Genomic DNA, 26,015 nt, shown 5'->3' with positions numbered 1-26,015 from the left:
CCCCCCCCCCCCCCCATGTCCCCCCCACAGGCGGTGTCACGGGAGCACCCGAGTCCTCCCACCCCCTGGACTCCTCGGTGCGCTACAACATTCCCGAGCTGCAGTGCGCTCCGGGCCGGGCGTCCCAGGCCCTCGCTCACCCCCTCTCCTCGCTCGCCCACTCGGTGCAGCACCCCCCGCCTCACGGCCACGGTCTCCCCCAGCCCAACGGGCAGCACTTCCCCATGGCCCCGCACCGCGAGGGCCCCGGGGCCCGGCCCGACGTGTCCGGCCCCGAGGACTCCGACGAAGAAGAGGAGGAAGAGGAGCCCCCCGCGCCGAAGTGGCAGGGGATCGAGTCGATATTCGAAGCCTATCAGGATTATATTGAAGGTAAGGCACTTGGACGCCAGCGTGGATGTGTTGTTGGTGAAAAATGCGTTTTCCCCCCCCCCCAAAAAAAGCATGGTATCCGTCTACAATTGATTACCTGAAGGCCTAATATTTTAATCACCGTTAGCTGCAGTTTAATCTCGCGCCACTAGTGTCATGCTCTATGATGAATGCACACTAGAGGGCAGTGTGGCTGCTTTGTGCTCATGAGACGCCCCTTGACGTTCAAGACAGCGAAGAAACACGCGGAAGGAGAACCCGCGTCGAAAAGGGGGGTTCCTGTGTTGCACGGCGATGGGGAAAGAAAGCGGGGGGTCCTCATTCTTCTGCACCGCTTGTGTCTCCTTGTTCTCCCAGAGCAAGGCGTGGAGCGACAAGTGCTGCAGAGCCAGTGCCGACGGCTAGAAGCTCAGAACTACAACCTCAGTCTGACGGCTGAGCAGCTGTCTCACAGCATGGGGGTAAGAGGAGCTACACACTGAGTGTGTGTGTGTGTGTGTGTGTGTGTGTGTGTCTGAGAGTGTGTGTGTGCCTGCATGCGCGTGTGTGTGTGAGTGAGTGCGAATGTCTGTGTGTTTGTGTGCGTGTGTGTGTGTGTGTGTGTGTGTGTGTGTGTGTGTGTGTGTGCGTGAGCGGCTGCCAGTGTACCTGGGAAACCATAACAAACGTGTGCAACATAGTGTCGCGTGACGCATGGCTAAATGTAGCGTAAGCCTGGCACAACGTTTTAGAAGTTGAGACACGTTTTGCGGGGGAGCCACATCCTCCAAACCAAACCAGAGCGCTGACTGGGTGTATTGCCTTCCCCCTCCTGCCCCCGTCTGGTCCTGAGTGTAGGAGCTGATGTCCCAGAGGCAGAAGCTGGCGCTGGAGCGAGAGAAGCTGCAGGCGGAGCTGGAGCACTTCAGGAAGTGCCTGACGCTGCCACAGACTCACTGGCCCAGGGGAGGCCACTACAAGGGATACCCTCCCAGGTGACCCCGCTCCGCTGAGCTGAGGGGCCCCCACCCAAGGGCCCCGGCCCCGGCTGCCACCTCTTCCTCCTCCTCCTCTTCCTCCTCCTCCTCCTCCTCCTCCTCCTCCTCCTCCTCTCAGACACACACCTAGAGTTTATTTTTTATGGCCTTGATGTGGTGAACATAGCTCAACAACTGAAGAGGAGCTGGCTGGCTGGCTGGCCGGTTCAGTGGATGAATCGACGTTAGGGAGACAGGAGCGAATGCACGGGGGGCACTAGGACCAAACGATGAAGGACAAACCGTCTCTGGGTCACGGCCAGCCAGGAACGGTGCCACAAGCCCCTTGTGTCTGCCAACTTCACCCGAACCCTGGGATCCGTGAGAGTGTTGGGCCGGAGTAGCAGGAGAGCCACGCATGCACATACTACGGACACGCACACACACACACACAAACACACAAACACACACACGACCGAACTTCTCAATGTAGTGTAAATCATGCCCTGCTTCAGCCCCTACTGCTCTCACAGCCACGCCCACAAGGACTATTCTGCCAATAGGAAGAGCCACTCCATGAGCGGGTGACCACGCCCCCCTCCAGCCCCCACATCACCAAAAGCATAAGTATGTCCCCGGCCCGTCGGACTGACGGAGTCACGGGGGCCGCATTCGTTTTTGAACTGGAAAATGCACTTAAGAAGAATACGTGAAGAACTACCAATGTCGGTACTCTGATGCGGCAAAGAACTGTTCACATTAAGGAGAGAACTTAGGAAAAAATGCACATTTTTGGAAAGAATAAAGGAAATGTTTTATTTCAAAATAGAAAAATTTGAGAATAAGAATTTTAAAAAGGTGCTTGAGCCTTGTATTGTATATAATATGAAGACTAAAAGAATTTTGTATGTTTTATTACTTAATCAATGTTCTTTTAAAAGAAAAAAAAAGCCTGCCATTTTTTTTATATATGTTAATGCTTTTTTTGAGGGTGGGGGGGGTGGGTCGATAAAGCCCTGCTTCTAGTGTGTGTACTGCTGCTGGCTAGCTCATGTTGAGGTAACGTTATGAGAGTGGGGGAGAGAAATAGGGTACAACGTTCTACTCTCCATGTCGTCCTCCTCTCCAGCACTCTGTGCATCTGACACCCAGTTACAGCTCCCCCCCACCCTAACCCCCTTCTCAGCCCCCCCGTCTCTGAGCTCAGCCAAGCGTACTTAGAGGTCACTGAGCTGAACCCCCCCCTTCTTCCTCCTCTCCCCACACTATGTGCCTCTAGGTTCGAATCCCCCCCCCCACACACACACCCACCCCTAGCGAGGGTTCCTCTCTCGTTGGTGCCTGTTTTTGTTTATTGTCTAAATGAAGGGAGACACTCAATAGTCCATTACTGAACAAATCGTACAGCCATGTCCAAAGGTATCAAATTAATCGCCACTCACTGGACTTCAATGTCATCATCATTAAAATAGTAAAAACACAGTGTATAATTAGAGGTGGCATATTATGCCTTACAATGTGTACAAGGTACTTTGCCAGAGCCATATAAGGAGTGTGTGCCAAAAAAAGGGTAATTGTAAGACCATATTGGATCCTCAATTTATAATAAGTCTCAATTAGGTTGCCAATACAACCAGGATTCCAACCAGGACGGCCAACTCACATTATTTCTGTCCCCATTTTCCATTGGTGTCAATTCTGTCGTAAATATCCGCTCCCTCCATTTCCCCCCAGCGTGAGACACCTTGATCCGTCATCCAAAGGTTCTTGTTTGCCAACATCGTTATCAAATCTCAAGGACCTCACCTGTTCTCCATGCTGGGGGCCTCTGAGGTGCAAATCAAAGCTACTGCATTTCCATCCCATCCTTGTTCTGTTCCATTTACCGAACCACGGCGCGGTGAATGGAGTGTCAGTGTCCCTAATGAGGCACTTCAGCATGTCCACACTGGAACTCTGTACATGCACTCAGACCGGCCCTGGTTGTTGTTCCTGACACCTCCCCCCCTCCTCCACCCAGCCCTGGTACCATCCCCCGCCCCCTCAACCCCACCCTGTAGTACAGCACTGACTGCTCTGTAGGAGCTGACTGGACCAGGGGGTTTCTGCAGGGCAGAGTCAAAGGGTGTGGGATTCGAACTACAAGTCGGTCATCTATCGTGGGACTGTACCTCTGACTCCCAGGATTAAACCACGATGGACCCCATTATTTTTTAATAACCACAATCGTGAACACTTCATATCACATTACCGATACTAACAGAGGTATTTTTTACACGATTCCACGCTGTGACCCATGTCTCACCCAACCTTATCTCAGACCGGTCGAACGTTGTTTTATTTTTTTATGTCATGAAGCAGAACATAGCAAAGAGCACAGCCTATCAGATTAGTCGGGAGCACTCATGTTGAGGCGAGCTGCCAATGAGCACGGTGGGCAGAGCAGTAAGCACCGCCCCCTGACCCACCCCCCCCCGACCTGCCTCCGTCTCCATACTCCTGCATCTTCAGTCCAAGCACGCTGCGCAATAGCCCCTCGACTCAGTGGAGGATGTCTAGATGCTGTGAAATTCTGTTTTTCAAAAAAAAATGTACTTGTTTGAATTCCTTGTAATGTAATATATTCTTTGTTGAATGTAGTAATTAGGTATTTATGAATATGGCTGTGATTTCAGACAAAAATAAAATATTTCAAAGTGTAATTTTGTTTTTTGCTGGTGTGTTTTGGTAGTTGTGCGATCCAGGAATTGTCCGATCCTTCAACTCTATGGTAAGAGGTTCCCAAACAATTTTCAAACTTTTGCCAAAGACCCTCCAAATAAATTCAAGCAGTCAAATCAAGATTCTCATTACCCCGTAAGAAAGCAAGAATTCTCATTTCTGTTTGCATGCTGTTCAATACACACAAACCAAATACCCATTATTAATTTCCATTTATTGATTTAGTATTTTAGCAAAGATTCAATGTTATTAAACTATTTGTGTGATAGTTGTTGCCATCCACTTGCTTGCGGACATGATGCAACAGTACCGAAGCTTTAGCAAGTCAAATAACATTTATTTTCCAATATCTACACAAAGCAACCATCACAAAAAAAGAAACCCAAGCACATGATGGAAGCATGCTGATGTTTGAGTCCAGGTACAGCATATCATCCACATATTACATCCTGCACAGCAGATAGACGCACGTTCCTTTTCAACCAGTCCAGTGAACACCACCCAACCAGTTGGTAGCCATCCCTATGCCTCTGGTTGTTAAAGGGGGTGATATTATGCCACCAGGTGTGAGTGATTAGCCATCACAAGCCGTTTGAAAATCTTAGTGACGTCACGTGTGGGTGTGTCCACCTAGATGTATGCTGGATAGATCAGCCCACCAGCCTACCCAGTGGACTAGCAAATGTTGGAAGTCTATCCAGCATACATCTAGGTGGACACGCCCACTTGTGATGTCACAAAAACACAGAAAAAGGCTGATTTTCAAACGACTTGTCATGGCAAATCCCACTCTCACCCGGTGGCATAATAATATCACCCCTTTAAAGCAGAAACCAAGTTTCCAACCAGCTCAGAACAGATCCATATCACTTCTTCACACAGCATGGGTCGCTGCCAGACCCAGACGACCCAGCCGTCGCCGTCCCAGGTGGTCAGTAATCGGGGGCCTTCCCCGCGCTGGTGCCAGGCTGCATGTTGGAGCGCAGCTTGAACATGCAGTTGAGAGAGCCAAGCAGGAAGCTCCTCGTGGTGTTGATCTCCATCAGCGTCAGGTTGTCCAGCTACAGCAGGAGATCAGGACCATGTGAGTGGGGTTAACCTCTACCTCTGTGCCCATGACCATTATCCTGATTTAGACATTTACACAAATATTGGCCAACACAAAAATAATAGATTGTATTACAATACCAGATTGCATCACCATTCAAACCATAGCAAGCAGTTTTTAGAAATAATGAAAAGGTGAATATAAATCAATATCGAACTATTTAAAAAAGGACAGTAATATTAACACACACAATACTTGAACGCCATAAGAAAACCGAGGGCTCCTCACCTTAGCATGGGCCTCCTGCTGGCTGATGAAGCTGTCCGCAGAGAGCCGCAGCTTAGCGATGCGCGTGTCCCAAATGTCCTTCACTAGCGTCCGAATCTCATCCGCTTTGGGAATGTTGTCAGATGCACTGCGCGCAAAACACATAAGGAACATGGATACAGTGAGGCACGTGACTAGTCAGGGGAAGGACATCTGGGGAGAACCCGAGCAGCGAGGTGGCGTGTTCAGGTTTACTCACTGGTTCAGAAGGAGCTTGGTTAGTTCCATGTAGTAAGGGCTGGGAGGCGGTGTGAAGGAATCCTCTTTCCTCTCCATCTCTCTCACCTCCTCCAGTTTGTCTGCGGACCGCACATGGAGAATGTCATTGTAAACGTATACTTGGCGAATGATGATTTACTTTCATCTGCTGCCAAATATAATAAAATGCTTGGATTTTACAATTTAGTTTCAAGTATCTGTGTGTGTGTGTGTGTGTGTGTGTGTGTGTGTGTGTGTGTGTGTGTGTGCAAACTATCATTGAAATGTGGTGCAGTGGGTCTAAAAGCACTACAAAATGACGAGGTAGCCAATATGTTCTTCCATTGGGCAATGCTTAGGGCCAACAGTAAGATGATTGCATAATTGACCGGTCGACTACTGATTGTAGCCTACTCCCTTTCATTTTGATGACGCCCTCACTAACGTTAATGGTGTGCACGCCCACAGCAAAACACAAGTGCATCTTACCAACATCCATCCATTGAGGAGGCAATATTCGACATTTCTGTCTCTGCTTCAGATTCAAAGCAAGCCAAACGGGAACTTGTACAGGTAAACCAGGATTAAAGGGCCCCAGATCCCCCTGATAACGCAGAACATGACACAATAGATAAGGTAACCATCAGCCTTGCATTGTGATTTAAGGTTAAATACGATAGCATGCTTTACTGCGTCAGATCTCAAATATAACTTTAGGATTAGACGCTGTGCATTGCTTGACTTTTAACACTGACTAACTCAAAATTGCATTACTTTCATCGGTTCAAAATATGAAGTGGTCTCCCTATTTGATCCGATCAATGTAAGTGACGTTATAGTTGTAGTATTCTGACTCTGTGCTGTTCTGACAATAACAATGTACCGTAAAATGTACTTACACCAATTAAATATATTTTATCAAGACTGAAGTTTGGGATTATCTTCACAATCTCCTTTTCTGCCAGAAATTCAACTTCAGCCGGATCCATGGTGGTAACATAAAACAACAAATAGTGTGCGACGAACTGTGTGGAAGACCCCGGCAAATGTTCCCGCGCAAGTGACGTCACGTCCAAGGAGGCGGTGTCAGGAAACGTCAGAAATTGGATTTCAGAGGTAAAAACGAACGTTCAACGATTCATCTTTAGGATTTTTGATGTTTATTTTACTCTTCATAAAAAAATTGGGTGTTACTCGAGATAGGTCCCCATTTGACAATAACGTAATTCTCTTCTCAAGCTTTTTATTTCTACGCTTGTCCTAGTACTTCTCGCGAGATCTGGTAAAACCATCGCATTCGTCTGAAGCAGTAACAACAATTTGACACATGGTGGCAGTGTGGCAGTAAGGTACAACTTGGGGGTATCGCATCGATCCTGTGACATACATTTTGGGTAAGGTGCGCCTGCCTTCGATTTCCCCAAAACAAGCCCGCTGTTGGCACAAATTACTGCATTGTGCATGTTCCATTGTTTGTCAGTGATGTACAAAATGACAAGTTAGGATTAATAAAATATAAAACTGTATATCATTCAGTTTCAGACGAGTTGTATACTTAATATTACATCCCAGGGTATCATATTATAAATCCAAATACAATATTAAAGCTGCAAAGTGTTGCTGAAACTGAATTTTTAAGGGTTAGAATTTGTTGATGGGAGCAATGTTGGCCTCGATAAAATATCAAACTTTTAGTTGTCTTGAAAATTGAACGTTTTTTTTAAGTCAATTTTAGACAGATGTCTGTTTTTTTTAATTAGGGATCAGATATCCTCGCCAATTTTAAGGAGACATCGCAGCCTCTAAAAGATATCTATGAAGAATTCAGAAATGATTTCCTTCTGATCTGCCCTCCAAGAACCCAAGGTGTGCAAGTTATCCCCGGTCTGCGTCTCATTGGACTGGTGTTGACTAGGAACCTGATATCATCACAAGTCGACAAGTTAACAAGTTTAATGAAATAGAGCAAAGAGATTACAGACATATCTGTGGGGAGAAAGACTGAGCAGAGCTGCACACATAGATTACCAGCCCTTCTCTGACAGCAATAGAAAAAAAATACATTTCATACAGCATCTATCAATCCTGCATGGTTTAGTTCTCATAACCATATCATAAGTCCATCGACATTAACACATATCCAACAGTCATTCTGACATTACGGTTAGGATTGGACACAGACAATTAGTTTCTCTGGCTCTGTCTATATTAGCTATGTATTAACATTATTAATAAATCTGCATTTAGTAAATTACCATTATAATTGTTTTTATAAGATTCAGTATCAATCATTTTACACAGCTTAACCCTGAAATTACAGGACAAAATATATTACATTTTCTAAAAATTCGTTACGCAAAACAATTATGAAATAAACTAAATCAGAAACATTGGAGAAGAAATAAATGTTAAGTTTCATTTCGAGAGAAAACTACCGTAATCCCCTCAGCATCCCATACTCCAGGGACTGGCAGCACACCGACAGTGCATACAGTACCATCGTGCTTGCCCTTGAAACATTTGGCCATCAATGCTCCCACAAGTCTCCCATCAACGTGAGACTTTGAAAAGTTAAGCATTGAGTACTTTTTGATCCCGGTGCTACGCGTTGCGGAGCATCATGCATGCTGTATCGCCAGTATCTCTGTCCATGTCCGATACGCTCAAGGCTGGGATCTAGCACAGGTCCAACACAGCCTTGTTTATCACTGGGTTGGTCCAGTCGTTCCTCAGGTCATCCAGGTGGTTGTCAAAGTCAATCAGCTGTTCGTAGGAGCGGCCTTCAAGCAAGGAAGAAGTGATCTTCTGGGCCTCACACCAATCCTCAAAGCAGTCCCTGAAACACACAGCACAGACGTGCCTTTAAGTAGGGCTGGGCGATTAATCAGATTTTGATCGCGATTTCTATTTTAGCGTCACACGATCACAAAACTAATAATGAAGTTTTCGATTTCCTTTTCATTAAATGTTTTATAGAAAGTGCAAAACAGCTGGATACATATCTGTACATTATTTTAGATTTTAACATTTTCTTTTTCACCATTTTGTGTATTTTTTTTAAGGCGTAATTTGATAGTTCTCAGTTACAAAGTGTTTTTTGGGAGAGACATGCTGAATAAATACATCAGGTTTTCTAAATCAAAAATAATCATTTGAATAATCGTGATTTCAATATTGACCAAAATAAAATTGCTTATTATTTTTTCCATAATTGAGCAGCCCTACTTTTAAGTGAAGCAATTGTATGTATTGCAAATCCACATGATTGCACAATGACTTCCCTTTTCACTCGAGTACTGTGCAAGCTTCTGGATGCCTTATACAATGACATGTCAGCGAAAGGCGTAAATTGTGTGCCTCAAAGGCTTCATTGCAAAACGATATACATCCAAAATGTCACGCCTGATCATTGACAGAAACTGGGGATATCAATGGTGTGATGGTCACATTGTCTAGCTTGAAACTTACTGATTCACATCTCTGCTCTTCCATTTGTTCTCGTGGTGGTCGAATATCACAACAATGGGCTCAAAACAACTCATTGTCAGTCTATTGCTATCCACCTGAAGGAAAAGTAAAATCGAAATTAGAAGGACTCCAATAACTCATCTGGGAGATTCGTTCGGCTTCATCAAAACCTCTGGTTGGAATTACCATCACAATGGCTGTTTCGCCAAAGTTCTCAGCTATCCGGGCAGCAACTTTTTCAGCAACCTGGTTAGGTCTGTAAATAGAAATAAAAACACTTTGACAAGCACAGTATAAGACCAACTAATACCTAGTTCTGCTTTCAATATGAACCTCCAAACTTTGTTACCTGAAGTCCTTGGTGCGTTCATTGGCTTGATAATACCCAGCAATGAAATATCGATTCTCTTTGCACCAAGTATCAATCTGCGAACGTAACCAAAAGTCTCACAACCAAAGTACAAACGTGACAGACATTCAATGCAAAGCCCGGTTTAGATGTAACCTTTTAAAAGTGACCATCATCCATTGACTTACCAGTGTGAGAGCCACCTCGAGCATGGGCGCAAGAGCCAGAGTCCCGTGGAAGAGCGGCACGCAGTCAACACATAGGACGGGGGCAGAGGGGTCCTTCTTGTTATCCTTCGTCTTCTCTGCCACTAGCAACCCGTTCACGGCGCAGTGGGGGTATTTGGCAGCGTGTAAAAGCATTTTACAGTACGCCTGCGTGGTTAGTATGATCGGCATGTTTAAATCACCCCCAAAGCCCCAGGCAGAATAGTTCAGATATATGGGCTAAATAGCAGTGGAAGTCGTTTTTAGGCTACTAGCGTTAGCTGGATCTCATTCCGGAGGAAAGTGCATATGACACCCTCTATCCCAGGGTAGGTGGAGAGCGTTGGGCCAGCAAAGATGTGCAAATACAGCCCGCAGTCAAACAGACAAATATTCACTTCTTCTAATCCAACACAAGCATCAGAGAATCCGACAGTCCGTATCTAATCTTTGCATCGGTACCGACCGCACAGGTGGACTCAACTCGGTACAGTCAGTGCGACCGTAAAGCAACGACGTGACGACAGCTTCCCCCAGTGAGGGCGACCGTAAAGCGACGACGTTACGACACCCAGTTTATATCTACGGCGACCACGTTACGACACCCCGTTAAGTTGCACGGCTTTCCGCTGCCCGTCGCACTCCCTTTACGGCTAGGTTAACGCGAAAGCAAGCAACAACGGCACAGTAGGTTGTTTATTCCCTCTACTATATACTTCTCGAAATGTACTGCGAACTACGTTCACGGTGTTTATCACAGCGAAGGATGTATTAGCTTATCACTCAGTGGATGCGGAACGAGTGGGTTTGACCAGAAGCGATTAGTGATGTTTGACATTGACTAGGGCGGAGGAGGAAGAGTAGCGGCTGGGTTACAGTCGAGGCTAGTTCTGGTTAGCACACGGCTATCGTCCGGACCGGGGAATATATGGTGGTGCATCGTGCAGGGTTGATGGTCCAGGGGCCCTGTTTACCGCTGACCTAGTCCTCTAAGCCTTTAGGTTAAATAGAGATCGTTCCACCCTGACGAACCAGGGGTTTAGCGCTGGTTTTGCACCGGGCGCTGTGACCTTGTGCTATCCGATAGCCTAGCTGCGCTGTGCAGGTATATAACGTTTAGACGGAATTCGCGTGGGATATGTTAGTATATACTGCTGCACATGAGGCAACATTTGTGAAACATTGAGTTGATTGATGCTTGTATCGCTGTAGAGACAGACTGATGAGGGACGAACTAGTCGCTTGACTATTTGGTCGGACTGTCATTGCTGCAGTATGCACCTCACGTTTATTTAATTGTAATTGGATTTTGACATCTAAAATGCTGTGTCATTGCTAAGTGGATCAATTAGGAATGTATTCCTCGTCAGAAGTGTATAACATAGTCGTTTACCTTTAATCTATTGTCTTACTGCAAACAATATATATTTATTATGCAAACTTGTATAGTTTTAATACATTTTTCCAAGTCGTGTACATTATGAAGGGGTCCAAAAAGATAACCCTACTTCATATGATCTAATTTAACAGAATGCTGGCCGCCAGAGCCCTTCGTCTTGTTGGCAGACGTGCCATTTCCACATCGGTCTGTGTACGTGGGGCACATGGTAGGTCACTGCTTTACATATGATTTTCCTAACTTGTCCTTGGTCTTCCAAACTTTTGAGTTGAAGAACTTGCAACCAAAAGATAGCAACCCCTTTGCACTAAAATGTTCACTAGCAAGAAGTTGGTGGCTGTTTTACACTGTCTACATGTCGGGCTACACGTCTTGCTGCACTGTGCTCCAAAACTGAAGGGTACTGGGGCAAGATAGGCATTTGACAGCTATGAAAGGTGATGACCTTTCCAATAACCTTCTGATCTTTTGCTGTTTTTAATAATAATAGTGTGTGCAACACCCTGATTTTTTTTTTTTTTTTTCTAATAAAAAAAATTCAAAAGTATTTTCCTTATTACTAATCGATATACATTTGATAAAATGACTATAGCTAGTTAGCTGAACCTGACTCCTTTGGTATTCGCCCCGCTATGCAGGAGTCGCGAAGGTAGACGACTATGCCCTGCCGGCCTACTTCGACCGGCGGGAGAACCCCCTGCCGGAGATCCGCTATGTGCAGGACCTGAGCTCGGAGCAGAAGTCCCTTAAGGAGAAGGAGAAGGGCTCCTGGGCCACGCTCTCCAATGAGGAGAAGATCGCACGTAAGACTGCCGATCCAACCCTATGTGTTGTTTGACAACCCCATGGTTGGTTCAAGATTCAAGGCCATTCAAGATGGTTTATTGCCATAAACACAACCATTACAAAAGCATGATGTTTTGATGATTTGATGTTTGTACGTTTTAATGTCAATAATGAGGTGCACGAAAATGCATTTTGTTATAAATGAGTTGATGGTTTTTTGCGTGCAATGTTGACAGTGTACCGCATCAGCTTCAAACAGAGCTTTGCTGAGATGAACCAGGGCAGTGCACAGTGGAAGTCGGTGGTCGCGGGGATGTTCTTCTTCTTCGGCCTGACCGGCCTGGTGGTTTTGTGGCAGAGGAAGTTCGGTGCGTATCAAAAACAATTGAGTCATTGATAAGACTTGTGATTAAAATGATTGAGTCATTGATAAGACTTATGATGAGAATTATTGACGAATGTACCACGTCTAAGGTGTGATGTGGATTGGTTGAAATTAGGGATGTGTATTTCTGGAAAAAATACTATTCGATATTCGCTGAGAAGTATTTGAATAATATTTGAAAATCGGTTTTCGGTGCGCACACACGCACCTCGTATACACACAATGACACAGGGAGAGGCTTCTATGATTTGTAGGAAATCAATCTGTTTATTTCAACAACTGCGCCATCAACATTCAACATCAAAATTATTTCAACGCGGGCTTAGGCAGATAGGCCTACATGCGCCGTAAACAGATCGCTATTTATTTTACTGAACATAGCCTGCATGACGATGAACTAGACATGTCTTTAGCATATGGAAACTATGGCCAAAAAAATAACTTATGTCTTTACAATTTATTTGTTATCAGCATTCGTAGTGTTGATCAGCAGAGAAATAGTCTGCCAAAGACGTTGACGTCGCTTAGCAACCGAGGACGCTGGGGTTGATAAGTTACCGGACTACTTCCAGGGTGATACGATAGAAAAAAAATATCAATTTTCCTTGACAGCGGTCATTATATGCTTGGCAACGGTGAATTATTAAAAAATTATTCACCACCGGAAGTTGTGAAGGCCCATGCAAGTGAACGGAGCGTTTAAATAAAATATAAATAATCGTCACATTCATTATTCGATATTCTACGTGACTCTGACTATTCGACTATTCGATGATCGTTGCCCATCCCTAGTTGAAATTCCCTCTTGAGTGTCTCTCCTAGTAAGCCTCGTCCTCTAGTTTAAATATTGAGTTCAAATACTGTTGAGTTGAAGTTCAAGCCTCATCAAAAGAGCAACAATGGATTTGAATTGAGCATCGTCTCTTGCAGAAATGGCCGATGTATCCCTGGCCTTCTGTACTGTAGTCTGCAGTTGGCTGGTACTGACCATTGTTTTCTCCACAGTGTACGGCCCGGTGCCTCACACTTTTGAAAAAGAGTGGAAGGAGAAGGAGCTTCAGAGGATGCTTGACATGAGGGTCAACCCAGTGGAGGGCTTCTCTTCCCAGTGGGACTACGAGAACAAGCAATGGAAGAAGTAAATTGCCCAAGGGGACCATCCATCACCACCACACTATAGAATAAGACGACAGACGACAGACGACACAAGGATATGTCCAAACAGATATCTCTGTATTTATCAATTGTTCAAATTACCTCAGACTCTGCATTCTGGAAGGCCTCTTCCTCTTACGGTCGTTATGTATTTTAGAGATGAGAATAAAAGTTCCTATGTTTCCCCAAGATATGTTGTCAAGTCAATTGTGGCCACTTTACTTTACACATAGTGTATGCATATAGAATACAACAAATTGTTCTCAATTTATATTTGATCACAATTTTACAAATGGACAATGACATGCATACATATTTGCACTATGATCAGTGTTTTAAAGTGAAAGTAATATTTAGCATGTTAGGAGAAGCTCAATATAGAACTGATATTGTTTTGTATGATTAAAAGAATACCGTCGGGTTACTAGGCTTACCCCAACTCTGCGTCTAAACAAATCTTTCAAGAAGCAATTCTTATTTATTTTCACCAATATCATTAAAATTCTGGCTAATGTAGAAATAAAAGCAACTAAAATCGATTATGAAAGCGGAACCTGTAATGATCTCACTGTTGCCGTGATGTCACTTACCGGATGAATCGGCGCCTGCATTCGTTCAAAAACTACCCGGAAGACCAATGCAACGGAACTACTCTGTCCATAATATTGTTTATTGTAAGTGCTTACACGGCATAATGGCTTTGCATAACACATAGGCAGCAGTCGGTCAATAATACATAGCATTCCCCACGTCAAAGGTCGAATTGCTGTTGCAGAAATCGAGGTTTGCAAGCAATACATTGCCACAACAACGGTGCACAGAACACAGAAGGGTCCACTGATCACAGAAGGGTCCCCGCTGGGAAGTCGATATGGGTAATGGCATGAACAAGGTAGGATTTGTGTATTCCTCACATATTTTGATCGAAAGTGACGTGAAGTAAACTTTGGTCGCCTGGACCCGAGGGAATGGGTTTATTATCAATCACGTGACGTTAGGCTGTCGTGCAGCGAGTAGACGTGGTGCTCATTTACCTAACGCACGTTATGTCAATGCTGAGTAACATGTGAAGTTCCACCACATTGGCAGGGCAATGTGTTATAATTCCTTCGTCGTGTTGATGTGTTGACTCACGACAAAACATGGCCGACCATAAGGTCATGCCAGGCTAAATGTGTATTCACCCTACAGGACCTAAATACTCAACGTCAGGATGTGAATCATATGGCCCGAGTAAATAGGCAAATGAGAAGGAAAAGTTTTTTATGTTCCTGAAACATAAAAATGTTATCAATATTTTTTTATTTTTGAGAAAACAAACAAGTCCGTGACAGGACATGGGTCACTTTACTCACCGTCCTCCTGACCAGACACTGCGTCTACATAAATGGCAACCATATCGGGCACTGCCAGATCTACTAACTAATCCCTTATCAATATGTAGAGCAGGTGAAATGTATGCATATGAATTATGATATTGGTATAAGTAAATATCTGGATTTGGTTTTAATTCTTATATAATTTAAGTATACAGTTGTATACATGCTATTAAGGAATGTCTCTCAAATGATCAATTAAAAACACCTTACCAACCGTTGATTGGCACATCGCCCTTATAATCACGCCTCCTTGCCCTTATAAACTTGCCTCATCACTTGTGGCCTTGTATTGTTTCTTGGCACAGACCTGACCCAGCTAAACCCAGCTTATGCTATTAGCAGTGCCTTGTATCACAGCTACATAGAGCTGCAACGCTTATGGGTATGCACTGTATGAGGAGTCACGTTACTACAGTAGCCTTAATATGACTGCAACGGCTTTTTCACAGGTGGTTGATGGACTCTACTTGGGAAACATAAGAGGTAAGAAAAGCAGATTCAACTTTAAGTATTTTTAATTGTATTAAGCAGGCTTTAAAATGTTTATAGATAAACAGGTTATGCTTATAGATGATACTTAAAAGGCTGTATTGTATGAATGTATATACTATGGACGTGCTAGTGATAAATAAGGTCGGGTTCTTATGCACAGGTTACAGTTTTTATTTGTATAATATTAAGTAATGTTTGTGCGACAACAATAACATCCCAAACAACTTCTCAAAATTGGACAATATGTTCCAAATGTAATGTTTGCATTATTAGGGTTGATATTTCCGATTAAATCACAAATCACAGCTGTTATCTCAAATTGATAGGACTATCGCAGACAGCCTGCTCTTTGACTTTCATGTTCTGTTTGAGGACTGTCTGAATTATCAGTAGCCCACCTACGTCACAGTACATGAGAACAGCTAGAGGGCCGGTGGCGGTTCTAGGATTTTTCTGAAACAGGGGCCATTAAGGGGCCACATGCTACATTCAGGGGCCGTGCCGGCCTCGCGCTGAGGTCCGCTTCTTATCCTAAGTTGCATTGACACATTACTGCCGCCAATAGTTTGGATGTGGAATTGCATCTGTGATCGTCGAATTCTCCGGTAGTTCAGGGGCCAATCAGATTTCAGCAGGGGCCAGGGCCCCTGTGGCCCCGCCCCTACAACCGCCACTGCAGAGGGCTAAAGGAATCCAGTGATCATAACCATAGCATTCCATTCTTTGTCGTGGAGCCACCTCAACCATACCGTATACGGGGTCCTATGCACTGAGGCTGAGAATAGATCTCTAGTAATCAACACTCCAGTAACCCCCCCCGACCCCAAAGAGGCAGTCATATGGTCATCTGGGTGTTGGAAAAGTCTTTATTAACCATTGTGGAATTTTCCCCATTGATTAAGTACTAAAGTTGATCTCTCACTGTCTGTGTATCCGTCTGCCTGTCTGTCTATCTGTCTGTTTGTATGTGTCTCTGTCTCTCTCTATCTGTCTCTGTCTCTGTCTCTTGCTCTGTCTCTGTGTCTCTTTCTCTGTCTCTCTGTGTCTCGCTGTCTCTCATTATGTCTTTGTGTGTGTGTGTGTGTGTGTGTGTGTGTCTCTCTTTCTCTCTCTCTCCATCTCTCTCTCTCGCTCTCTCTGTCTCTCTGTCTCTCTCTCTGTCTCCCGCTCCACTCCCAGATTCAGAAAACAGAGGGAGCCTGTCTCAGAATGGCATCACCCATATCCTATCGGTGTACAACAATGCCAAGCCCGTGTTGGAGGTGAGAGGTCTCATCTCCGTGAGGCATAGCACCAAGTGTCAAAACCTTGTCCTCTGCAGAACATTATTCTATTTTTTAGGAAGGTGAACCTTTTTACCTCTTCTTTTTAGATATTTAAAGTGAACTGGCCATAGGCTGTCAATAATCGGATAGTTGTAATGAGTATTGATAGCCACTTGGGGGTAGTGATGATTCATTTATAGAAGTGCTGTGGTCTTTGTTCTTTGATGAAGCTATTTTGCATTTAAAATGATGGACTCAATGGCACTGTGTTCAATAAAATCTCTTATCATATGGTCAGTTTTTTTATTAAATATGAAGTATGCATCACTATCTTTGACCTTGGTTGTTGTAAACATAGCTTGCATTTGTTTATGTAGTCTTATTAGTCCGACCATTAGTCAGACAATATTCATAATAAGTACATCAACATTCCTTCTACCCTCCTAGTTTGTAGTTAAGCGACTTAACTATTAAACAAAAAGTGTTTAATTTAAGTTCTTTGCTTCTTTGTTCTATTCTTGTTCCAGGATAAGACCTACCTATGTATAAATGCAGCTGATGCATCCAGCCAGAACCTGTGGGTAAACGCACACACACACACACACACACACACACACACACACACACACACACACACACACACACACACATACATCTTCAGCAAGCATGCTCACAGTGCACTGCAGGCACATTCAACACGCACACCCACAAACAAAAATAACCCTCGGGAAGTGATGCAGTTAATCAGTCGATTTGATTAATGTCAATTAATCGAAGTGAGTGTGTTGTAGAGATTAATGACCAATAAAATGTTGCTCAACAACAGATGTTGTTTAACCAGTTTAGTTGGTTTAGTTGGCTGTGGAATCACCTTGGTTCCACCACCAATCTGGTTGAAGGACTGGTGGCTGTGGTTCCAGGGCGTGACAACAGCCCAGGACCAACGGTTCCATTAGTCACGATTCCATAAGATACCTCGACAGTTAGGAAATCACTGAAAGAAGCTCACCCTTAATAAAATGGTGTTTTTTTGGTTGTGTTGTTTTTGGTTGTTGTTGTTGAATCATTTATTTGTTTGCCAACCATTTGTTAATCCTATTCATACATACGTACATACCACCATATACAAGTGCCTAAAGTGTGCGTGTGTTTGAGAATGCGCACATGTGTGTGTGTCATTTTAGGAGATGACACACACTGTTGAAATAATTATGAGTTGTTCCTCCACCCACGGCCCTTTCTTTTTGTGGTGGTCATGGTGACAGGAGGTCACTGCTCCTATGGCCAATCAGTTCTGTGGTTGCTGCTTTTTGCAACAGAACTAACATGTGTGCATTGATACTTTATTGCACCATCTCATTTTGGGTTGTTTAAGACACCAGAGCAATGCTCATCCATGAAACAATCCCTTAACTATTTTAAAGCGGCACATGCTATATCAGAACAGCTCCTTGGAACTTCCATCGCATACTTATTTAGCTTACACTTTTATTTTTGTATCTAGCGATCAGCTAGCATGATCTCAAAAGAGAACGATTAGATCTTCAGGGTGTGATGTCAAAGACGGCGGAGGACGCTGAGGCTTCCGAGGGATTTGAACCACCTCTACGTCCACTCTTGAGTGAACCAGTGCGCCGTAGGGTGTTGCAGCCTATGAGGAGCACCAGCGCGCCGCAGCGCAGGGAACCGACTCGGGTCGACTGGAGGTTAATGAGGATTGAGGTTTGGGCAATTCGGTTGGACGTTGCTGATTGGGCCGGGTTGCAGGGTGTCTGACCTCCTGTCGCAATCAAGGAGTGTTCCCTCAGGCAGCAGAGGAAGGAAACCCTGCAGTGACATCTGGCTGTGGCCTCCGACCACCCAGGACCTTAATAAAACCCCTCTGTCACAATCTCTGGGGTGTCTGATTGGAGGGCTGAGGCCAACTGACAGCGTGTTGTCGTCATGACGACATCCTAGGGTTAGGTCCATCTCCTTGTTTCATGTGGAGTCTCCGAAATTGTTTGGGTGGGTTGAGAGGGCCTTTTATCTCAATCTCAAACAATCTCCAATCTTCCACAGGTTTAAACGTGTTATGTGACGGTCTTTGTCACTATCATTTCGGGGTTATCCAAAGCTACAGCCCACCGCTAAATAGATATGTAAACAGTCAACCTTGCCACATCAGATAAGGAGGTGCCGCCACATTTGCTGCCCTATCTTAATTTGTCACCATAAACCTAGACTTTTAGATGCTTTGTAACCACTCTGTAGGTTCGGATTTTCAATCTCTGTTCATAAATATATGCAATATCTAATATTTGATGGTGTTTTGCCGCTATTTTCTGGGTCATTATTGAACTTGTTTATCGCCTTTATTCAGCAAGGCTAATTTGGCTGAGCCCTGTGCATTTGTGAAGGTGATTGTGGTACCTGGTAGAATGATTTAAGGGTCCTCAGTCTACTTTAAGGCGTCCTTAAACAAGAAGTGCTTCATAATGGAATTTCATGTTTTGACTAAATATCATCCCTCCGTCGTGCATGATTAAACATGCACACTCTATGTGACATGGAACAGGATAGAGCCAGCCACACAGCCAGAAGCGTCATGGCTGCTGAGTAAAAGCATCTTAGACATGATTAGCTGTCAATCAGTCTCCTGGAATACGTTTACGTCAACCAGTTACAAACTGATATCACGCGCACCAGACTCATTAGTCTGCAAATGAAACGAGATGGCCGGAAGCCTCTATGCAGAAAGACAGATTTAAGTGCTGAGGGGACATCTTTTCAAGAGGTTGGAGTTGGATGGCAGGAAGAAGGAAGAAGGGCAGCGTCTATCTATTTTAGCACAAGTCTGTTGGCTGTTGAGTAACCAGTCAGTACTCCCCAGGAGTCCTATCTGCCATGAGCTTCTTCATTGTGCAATGCACCGCCAGTGTTTCCTGGTAGCTACGTGCTGGCCTTTCCATGAAGAACGGATTTTTGTTTTGTGTCTTCTGTTTATTGTCTTGTCAAGATATGCATGCAAGTGATTCTTCTAGCTTACGTTATAGCTTGTATTAAGATGCAATCATTATATCTATTAGGAGTATATGTTTTTTCCTTATTTAGGTATTCATAGTGTAACTGGATATTTATTGGTTTTATTTTGATTGGAACAAACCTTAGTCTTTCTGAAGTAAAATAAAGCAGAATACATACACTTATTTTGAAAAGAACCCAAACAAAGCAGGCCCCCTCTCACTAGAAGTCCTGTTCACTTTAGGATGCAGATAGATGTGGCTGGTGCTTAGTCGGGGCTGGGCTCTAAGGTTTCAGTTCATTCTGTTCTCTTTCATATCCTATAATCTCTAACCTGAAATATCCTCCAGGCTCCACTTTTAATTTAAACACCTGGCAAAAAAGGGATTTTCTTGTTTGAAATCAGTACTGACCACAATACCTAAATATACATTTACTTGTGTGCGTGTGTGTGTGTGTGTGTCTGTGTGTGTGTGTGTGTGTGTGTGTGTGTGTGTGTGTGTGTGTGTGTGGTTGTATCTGTGCCTGTATGTATGTGTGTGCATGCGTTTGTATGCGTTATTTCCGTGCTATTGTTCATATTTTCAGGTCACAGTATTTTAAAGAGTGCATCGCCTTCATCCATGAGTGTCGGCTAAACGGTGGCTCTTGTCTGGTTCACTGGTAAGCCTCCCATTATCAAAGTAAGGCTTTTCATTGTCCAACCAGCCCATCCCCCTCACTCATCTCATGTGGTTACCGTACTCTTCCCCCAGCTTGGCAGGTGTGTCTCGCAGCACAACCATGGTAGTCGCCTACCTGATGACGGTCACACCCTATGGCTGGGAGGAGTGCCTGACCGCCGTGAAAGCTGTCCGCCCCTTCGTGGGTCCAAACGCCGGCTTCCAGCAGCAGCTGCAGGAGTACCAGACGACCAGCGTCTCTGAGGTACATGCGCCACACAGTGAATAAATGGATGAATGACTGAAATGGGTCATCACGGACAGAGGCGCATCAGCCAATAGGAGTCATCGGTTGGCGGCAGGGTCCTAAACCTCACCGGTGAGCCCTTATTCATGCCTCGCAAGCATGCTGGCACGTCTCTAGTTACATACGCTATGGTACACAAAATATACATTTTTCATCCAATCGGATTGCTCTAAGAATATTTATTTTTCAACCAATCAGATCACAAAAAAATAAATAATCGACCAATCTGATCGCTCTGAAAATCGTTTTAATTATTTATTTATTTTTTGCAGCGAACTGATTGGTTGAAAAAAAATAATTAATTTCTAGCGATGTGATTGGTCGAAGAAAACACAAATTTACAAGGAGCGAGGCTTTTGTCAATATTCCCCTCCTGCTTATAAAACCCAAAGGTGTTCCACACGTTTGATTTCTGATTTGCTGTTGCGCCAAAAATATTATCACAGTTTTCGGACATGTTGCATTGTTCTATTTTTAATATGACAGATTTTCACTTGCTCACAACTCCGGACGGTTGTTCCATGCTCGCGAGATGCGGCGACGCGTGTAACCACACACACAGATCCGCCCACTTCCTTAAATTATTTTTTTCAGATCCGTATGGAAATGGAATGAAATTAGTTGAGAATGCTGTCTTGATATCAGGCACAAGCTTCACTCAACCGATTCGCAACGTTTAAATCTGCGCATCAACCTATTCTTGGTAATTTTAAATCGATTCAGGAGCCCGCGTATCGATGTAGTCGCTTCTATGGTAATCCAACCGGTCACAGATTCTTATCGGTGAATCGTTACACCCCTACTGGCTGAGCTTTCAGTGGTTCTACTTTCACTTTGAAGAGTTATGTGCTTATTCATATTGATACCACGTGCACACTATAATTAGCATAATCAGCATTCAGAGAAAAGTTTAATGGATGAAAAAATATCTGATCTGTTTTTCTGGATGAATGAGACTGCATGAAGTATGGTTGCTTCTGCTAATCAGCCTTACCCTCTAAGGTAACTTCAAGTAGGGGGTCGATATCCTATTTTCTCAAAAATAAACCAAAATAAAACTTGCTTAAACAGGCAGGACATGTTGGCTTCTATGAAAGTGAGCTCTTAGCTGAATGAGAGCTTATCTTGTGATTTTGAGGTATTTCGTTATTCAGAAAAACATTTTTTGCCATGAAATCTTTCCTCAGAATTCTGAGATAATAAACTTGTTAATTCAGCAAAACATAAGCAAATCTCAAGTGAATACAGTACATAAACTTGCATTGTTCAAGAATGAAAAATAGCTAATAATATTTTTTAATAATATGGGCACTTGAAAATACTGCTTAATCCATTGTCCTACAGTAAATGATGCTTAATTCACCTATACTGTAAATTGTACATTTAGATAAAATAGATTAGAATCATTTTGACACAATTAAGTCACTTGTGTTACAATACCAATTAAACATGCTAAATAGCTGCTGGCCGAGTTGTCTCAGCGAGTAAAGGGAACTGGAGGGGATTTGCTGGGATTGCATTAACTGTCACGTGTTCAGTGTGGCGGTCACCACCTTGCATCATAACTTCAGTTTTTGCTGTTGGGTATATGTAGTGGCACGGATTCTGACAATCTGTGGGGAAATCAGCTGGCTTTGGTTGGCTTCTTTGGCCTTTAGTCATACTGGCCGAATATATATTCACAGATCCCACATAGCCCATATTTTGTACCCTGTTGACTGGCTGAGACAACACTATGGGGCTGAATGTAAGCAATTTTCACCAAAATGTTATGTTGTTAATATGAAATGCCTTTATGTTCATTGTAGAGCCACAAATCTGTGTGATTTTAAAGTAAAAGCGTGTCCTGCAGCTATACAAGATGTTGCTATCTATAATGGGCACATGAACAAAAACAGGGCGATGTGTGCTTTTTTTTCTTCCCATCTCAAAAAGGATACAAAACGACCCCTTCAATCATGCAATATCTAATACGTATCCTTGTCATTCCATTGAATTTAGTCATAATGCAGATGTTATCTATAGGTTATTACATTGTAGGACACCAAATATATGTATCTCTGCTAAATCTGTAAAGATTTTCTATTTCAGTATGAACTAATTTACATTTACATTAACATTTAGGGCATTTAGCAGACGCTTTTATCCAAAGCGACTTACAATAAGTGCATTTGTTACAATAAGTACATTTGTCATAAGAAGTGAAACAATATATCGCTGTCGGTACAGTAAAGATGTTCATAGAACCAAGTGCAAGTATTACAATCGCTAGGCTAACCCATTCCCCGTGTGAAGCAACGATAGCAGCTACTGTAGACGCTACACAATTAAGTACCTTGAATAAGTGCAATGTACAAGTGCCAGGACGTACAACATTCAATGGTGGCTGTGCATTGGTTTCTGTGCAGAGTCGAGGTGACTCTGAAAACGAATCAATTCATTCATTTATTATATAACACAATAATTATCATTGTATCCATCGGTTTTAGTAATACGGTGTATGGATTGTAAAAGTAACGGCATGTTCCTCCATACCGACCTCCACCCCCCCTGCGGCCCCCAGTACCGGGCTTGGCTGCGGGACAGCTTCAAGCCCGGCCCGGCTAAGGACGAGGTGCAGGTGGGAGCGCTGCTGCAGTTAGCAGAGCAGCGGCGGCCCTTGGGACCGGGGAGGGCCACGCCGGACCACAGCTGGATGAAGGACGACACAGCTGGCACCTCTCTGGCCAGTGACTCCAACAACGAGGGCCAAGGGCCCAGCAGCGCCAAGAGCTGATCCTCTGGCCCCTGCCGTCACGGAGGGGCCGCCAGAAACCATGTTCAGGAGGGGTAACCTGAACGGCTTGAGGGACAACAGCGCGGACTGTGTATGGGCCCCGTCTGTTGTGGTAACTTAAAAAAACGAGGAAGTCGATTTCGACCCACATGAATACTGACCTAAGCCTTACTTTTAAACCTTATATACTTTTTTTATATATACAAGGACCTCATCATAGGCCCTTAAGCACCTCATCGTTAAAGGTTTAACATACATTCCGTTCAAAGTTTACCGGTGTTCTCTTCGTTGTGCTTTAAAATGATGTAATCCTTCAAAAAGCTTTTAATTGTGCTGATGTTCAAAAGGAGCTGAATACTATGTATCTAAGGGATTAGTAAAAATGGATTTTTGTTTTTCAGAGCCTTTAAAATCGTCCTGATTGTGTATTTTAATTGTATAAAGTAATTTCTTGAAAAAATTGTGCGTTCGATTGGCTTTTTTATTTTTTCTATTAAAAAAATGCATACTTTTATTAAAAAATGCTATTGACAAAAGATACTACAAATATAAAATATTCAATCCTAATCTGCTGGTTTTTATTCTTTGGGCTCGATGTTAGTTTCCTAGTAGCTGTATGTGTTTCAGAGCCTGCCTGCGTGTGTGTCAGTAAAGTTAGTGTATGCTAAATTGATAATCAATATTTGATTTGAGCAAAGTAAATATGGGCAGGTCGGCCTTGTTCCGAGTCCCAGGAGGGATCATGTGATGTGCTTTCGCTTTCTTCCCAATATAGGTTTGTATTCCATACAGTTTGAAATCTAATGCCCCTCACCTTAACATCAATCCCAGTTTTCAGTTTCTTTATTTGCATACTTTTATTTGCCTCACTGTATTGTTAAATTCGTAAGGAACTCTAAAGCACTGAGTGGGATCACGTACAGTTGACGCTTTGACATTATTATGATGACCCTGTTTATTGCCTGGCAAAATGTAAAAATGTATTGACTCATAATAATTTGATGAGCATGTTAATAATTATCGGTATAGTAAATGATATAGTCAGTAGCCTCTGTGTAGTAAGTTGGTGTTCGTAAGCGTTGGCCGGGGTAGCAGTAGGACAATAAAAAGCTCTCATTATAGGTTTATAGTGTGGAAAAGTCCAGAAGATCGTTCACGGCAATATATAAAAGGATGATTGGCGATAAGACTATATCATGATCTTATACAACTGGATTATTTATACTGACAAACTTTCCGCGTGGGAGGCAACAGTCGATATCATATCTTACAAGCGATTTCTTGTAAATTTGTGTTGTTAAAAGAAAGAATGGATTGATCCGGAAAAGGGCGGTCCTGGTGTATCTAGTCGCTCCTCATTGGATATAATTGATGACAGTCAGCCAATCGTCTTGCTGAATTGGTTATCACGCAGCTCATACATTGATCGACAGTTCGAAATAAAGCCCATTTCATTAAATGAGGTTAAAGGTTTTATCTGTCTGGAGCTGGAAATAATTCGTGGGTATAAAGTAAGTTGAAAACCCGTTGGATTTATTATTTCGATTTGAGTTTTAGTGTAGTTTCACCTTCACCTTTTTCACCACATTGCTGTGATTGATGGAGATTAATAGTCAATTGTTACAGGTCAGCTTCCATTATATGGTTTAAAAGTTAAGTGCAATACTTTCCTTTCGAAAGGCATGAAGAGGATTTTATTTATGCCAGCTGTCAGTAGCAAAAAAAAAAAAGTATTATAATAACGCCACGACGTTGTATTCCTAGGTCAAGATGTCGAACACGGGAGGACGAAGACTGAAGCAGTGGTTGATTGAGCAGATCCAGAGCGGACAGTACTCGGGGCTGGAGTGGGAGGATGACAGCCACACCATGTTCCGCATCCCATGGAAGCATGCTGGGAAGCAGGATTATAACCAAGAGGTCGATGCTTCCATCTTCAAGGTTTGATGATGCCTTATTACATTTTGAAACTTTTTATGCAGGCCTTATTTTCTTCATAGGCTATGCATGTCCACCAACAGGATTGTCTAAGTAGACAATCCAAACGTATACTAACTAAAACTTGATGGCCCTCTTTCGTCTACTTTCTGGCCCTCAATCTGATATTATAGGCAGGCATATTTAAAATAAAGAAAACAAGATGTTGCTTTTTCACACAACTTTTCCATAGCTTAATATAAAAATGTATAACAGAGCTGATTTAATGGTTATATATAAAGCATTCATTGATTGTATTAGTGTATTGTATTGTATTGGTTATTGGCTGTATTTCAAAAGCTTTACACATTAGAAAAGAGCTTTGCTCATTGCTCTCCATTGGCACAGCATCATCAAGAGTAAAAGTGAATATGATTACCTAACCTTCAAACAGATTTGAAGGTGGTAGTAGTATTTGCTCAGGCCTTGAGCAAATACTACGGAAGCGCTATAAAGTCTTAAAATATAGACATTAAGCATAGACCAAAGACTGCGATAGTGTGACCCTTTCTGCACCGAAATACACATCAAGTTAGTTTATTGACTGTGTTATAATAATGGTGTTGGCACACTGAATTGTACCCAACCAATTCAGTTTTACATTTGACTTGCAAGATAGGAAAATCTCTGTCCAGAGCATTCAAATACTGAAATAATGTTTGAACAACTACCTGTCAAAAACTATTTAAATTGAAAAAGATGACTTCATGCGTTTTCCATCATCTTTATATTTTGATTTTAAACTGATTTTGAATTTTCTGGTTCTGGTTCTGATGATTCTTGT

At 43.2% G+C, this 26,015-nt stretch overlaps 6 protein-coding genes across 9 annotated transcripts in view; 4 read left to right on the top strand and 2 right to left on the bottom strand.

Moving 5' to 3' along the window:
* Positions 1-4,019, top strand: part of gse1b (Gse1 coiled-coil protein b) — a 63,094-nt gene extending 59,075 nt beyond the window's left edge. Inside the window, exons 14-16 of the mRNA XM_079737158.1 lie at positions 31-372; positions 730-833; positions 1,210-4,019. Coding sequence (XP_079593284.1) covers positions 31-372; positions 730-833; positions 1,210-1,350 — 587 coding nt within the window. The 3' untranslated portion in view covers positions 1,351-4,019. The remainder of the gene's footprint in view (positions 1-30; positions 373-729; positions 834-1,209) is intronic.
* Positions 4,020-4,871: 852 nt separating this feature from the next.
* On the bottom strand, positions 4,872-6,649 carry gins2 (GINS complex subunit 2). Its single transcript, XM_079736623.1, has 5 exons — positions 6,522-6,649; positions 6,112-6,226; positions 5,624-5,723; positions 5,386-5,512; positions 4,872-5,110 (listed from the first exon to the last, which is right to left on the bottom strand). The coding sequence occupies exons 1-5, from the start codon at positions 6,609-6,611 to the stop codon at positions 4,982-4,984; spliced, it is 561 nt and encodes a 186-aa protein (XP_079592749.1). The 5' UTR covers positions 6,612-6,649; the 3' UTR covers positions 4,872-4,981.
* A 911-nt stretch (positions 6,650-7,560) lies between these two features.
* emc8 (ER membrane protein complex subunit 8) lies at positions 7,561-10,143 on the bottom strand. Its single transcript, XM_079737149.1, has 5 exons — positions 9,628-10,143; positions 9,440-9,516; positions 9,277-9,346; positions 9,091-9,185; positions 7,561-8,458 (listed from the first exon to the last, which is right to left on the bottom strand). The coding sequence occupies exons 1-5, from the start codon at positions 9,835-9,837 to the stop codon at positions 8,299-8,301; spliced, it is 612 nt and encodes a 203-aa protein (XP_079593275.1). The 5' UTR covers positions 9,838-10,143; the 3' UTR covers positions 7,561-8,298.
* A 121-nt stretch (positions 10,144-10,264) lies between these two features.
* On the top strand, positions 10,265-13,559 carry cox4i1 (cytochrome c oxidase subunit 4I1). Of its 2 annotated transcripts, none has more exons than XM_079737247.1 (5): positions 10,265-10,332; positions 11,176-11,252; positions 11,683-11,847; positions 12,067-12,198; positions 13,221-13,559. In XM_079737247.1, exons 2-5 carry the CDS (start codon positions 11,177-11,179, stop codon positions 13,355-13,357), a joined length of 510 nt encoding a protein of 169 aa, XP_079593373.1. In that variant the 5' UTR covers positions 10,265-10,332; position 11,176; the 3' UTR covers positions 13,358-13,559. The 2 variants fall into 2 exon arrangements, with proteins under 2 accessions (XP_079593373.1, XP_079593374.1); XM_079737248.1 differs by having other exon boundaries at positions 10,293-10,336.
* A 408-nt stretch (positions 13,560-13,967) lies between these two features.
* On the top strand, positions 13,968-23,769 carry dusp22a (dual specificity phosphatase 22a). Of its 2 annotated transcripts, XM_079736978.1 has the most exons (8): positions 13,968-14,044; positions 14,146-14,262; positions 15,199-15,232; positions 16,421-16,503; positions 17,034-17,083; positions 20,098-20,172; positions 20,265-20,436; positions 23,042-23,769. In XM_079736978.1, the coding sequence occupies exons 2-8, from the start codon at positions 14,242-14,244 to the stop codon at positions 23,252-23,254; spliced, it is 648 nt and encodes a 215-aa protein (XP_079593104.1). In that variant the 5' UTR covers positions 13,968-14,044; positions 14,146-14,241; the 3' UTR covers positions 23,255-23,769. The 2 variants fall into 2 exon arrangements, with proteins under 2 accessions (XP_079593104.1, XP_079593103.1); XM_079736977.1 differs by having other exon boundaries at positions 13,999-14,262.
* A 907-nt stretch (positions 23,770-24,676) lies between these two features.
* Positions 24,677-26,015, top strand: part of irf8 (interferon regulatory factor 8) — a 5,993-nt gene continuing 4,654 nt past the window's right edge. For both annotated transcript variants that reach the window (XM_079737244.1, XM_079737243.1), the window contains exons 1-2: positions 24,677-24,765; positions 25,019-25,195. In XM_079737244.1, coding sequence (XP_079593370.1) covers positions 25,025-25,195 — 171 coding nt within the window. In that variant the 5' untranslated portion in view covers positions 24,677-24,765; positions 25,019-25,024. The remainder of the gene's footprint in view (positions 24,766-25,018; positions 25,196-26,015) is intronic.

Source organism: Pollachius pollachius (assembly GCF_949987615.1).
Source record: "Pollachius pollachius genome assembly, chromosome: 5".
NCBI classification, from domain to species: Eukaryota; Metazoa; Chordata; class Actinopteri; order Gadiformes; family Gadidae; genus Pollachius; species Pollachius pollachius.
The sequence above is the reverse complement of the archived record's forward strand: the minus strand, read 5'-3'. Positions and strand labels throughout refer to the sequence as shown.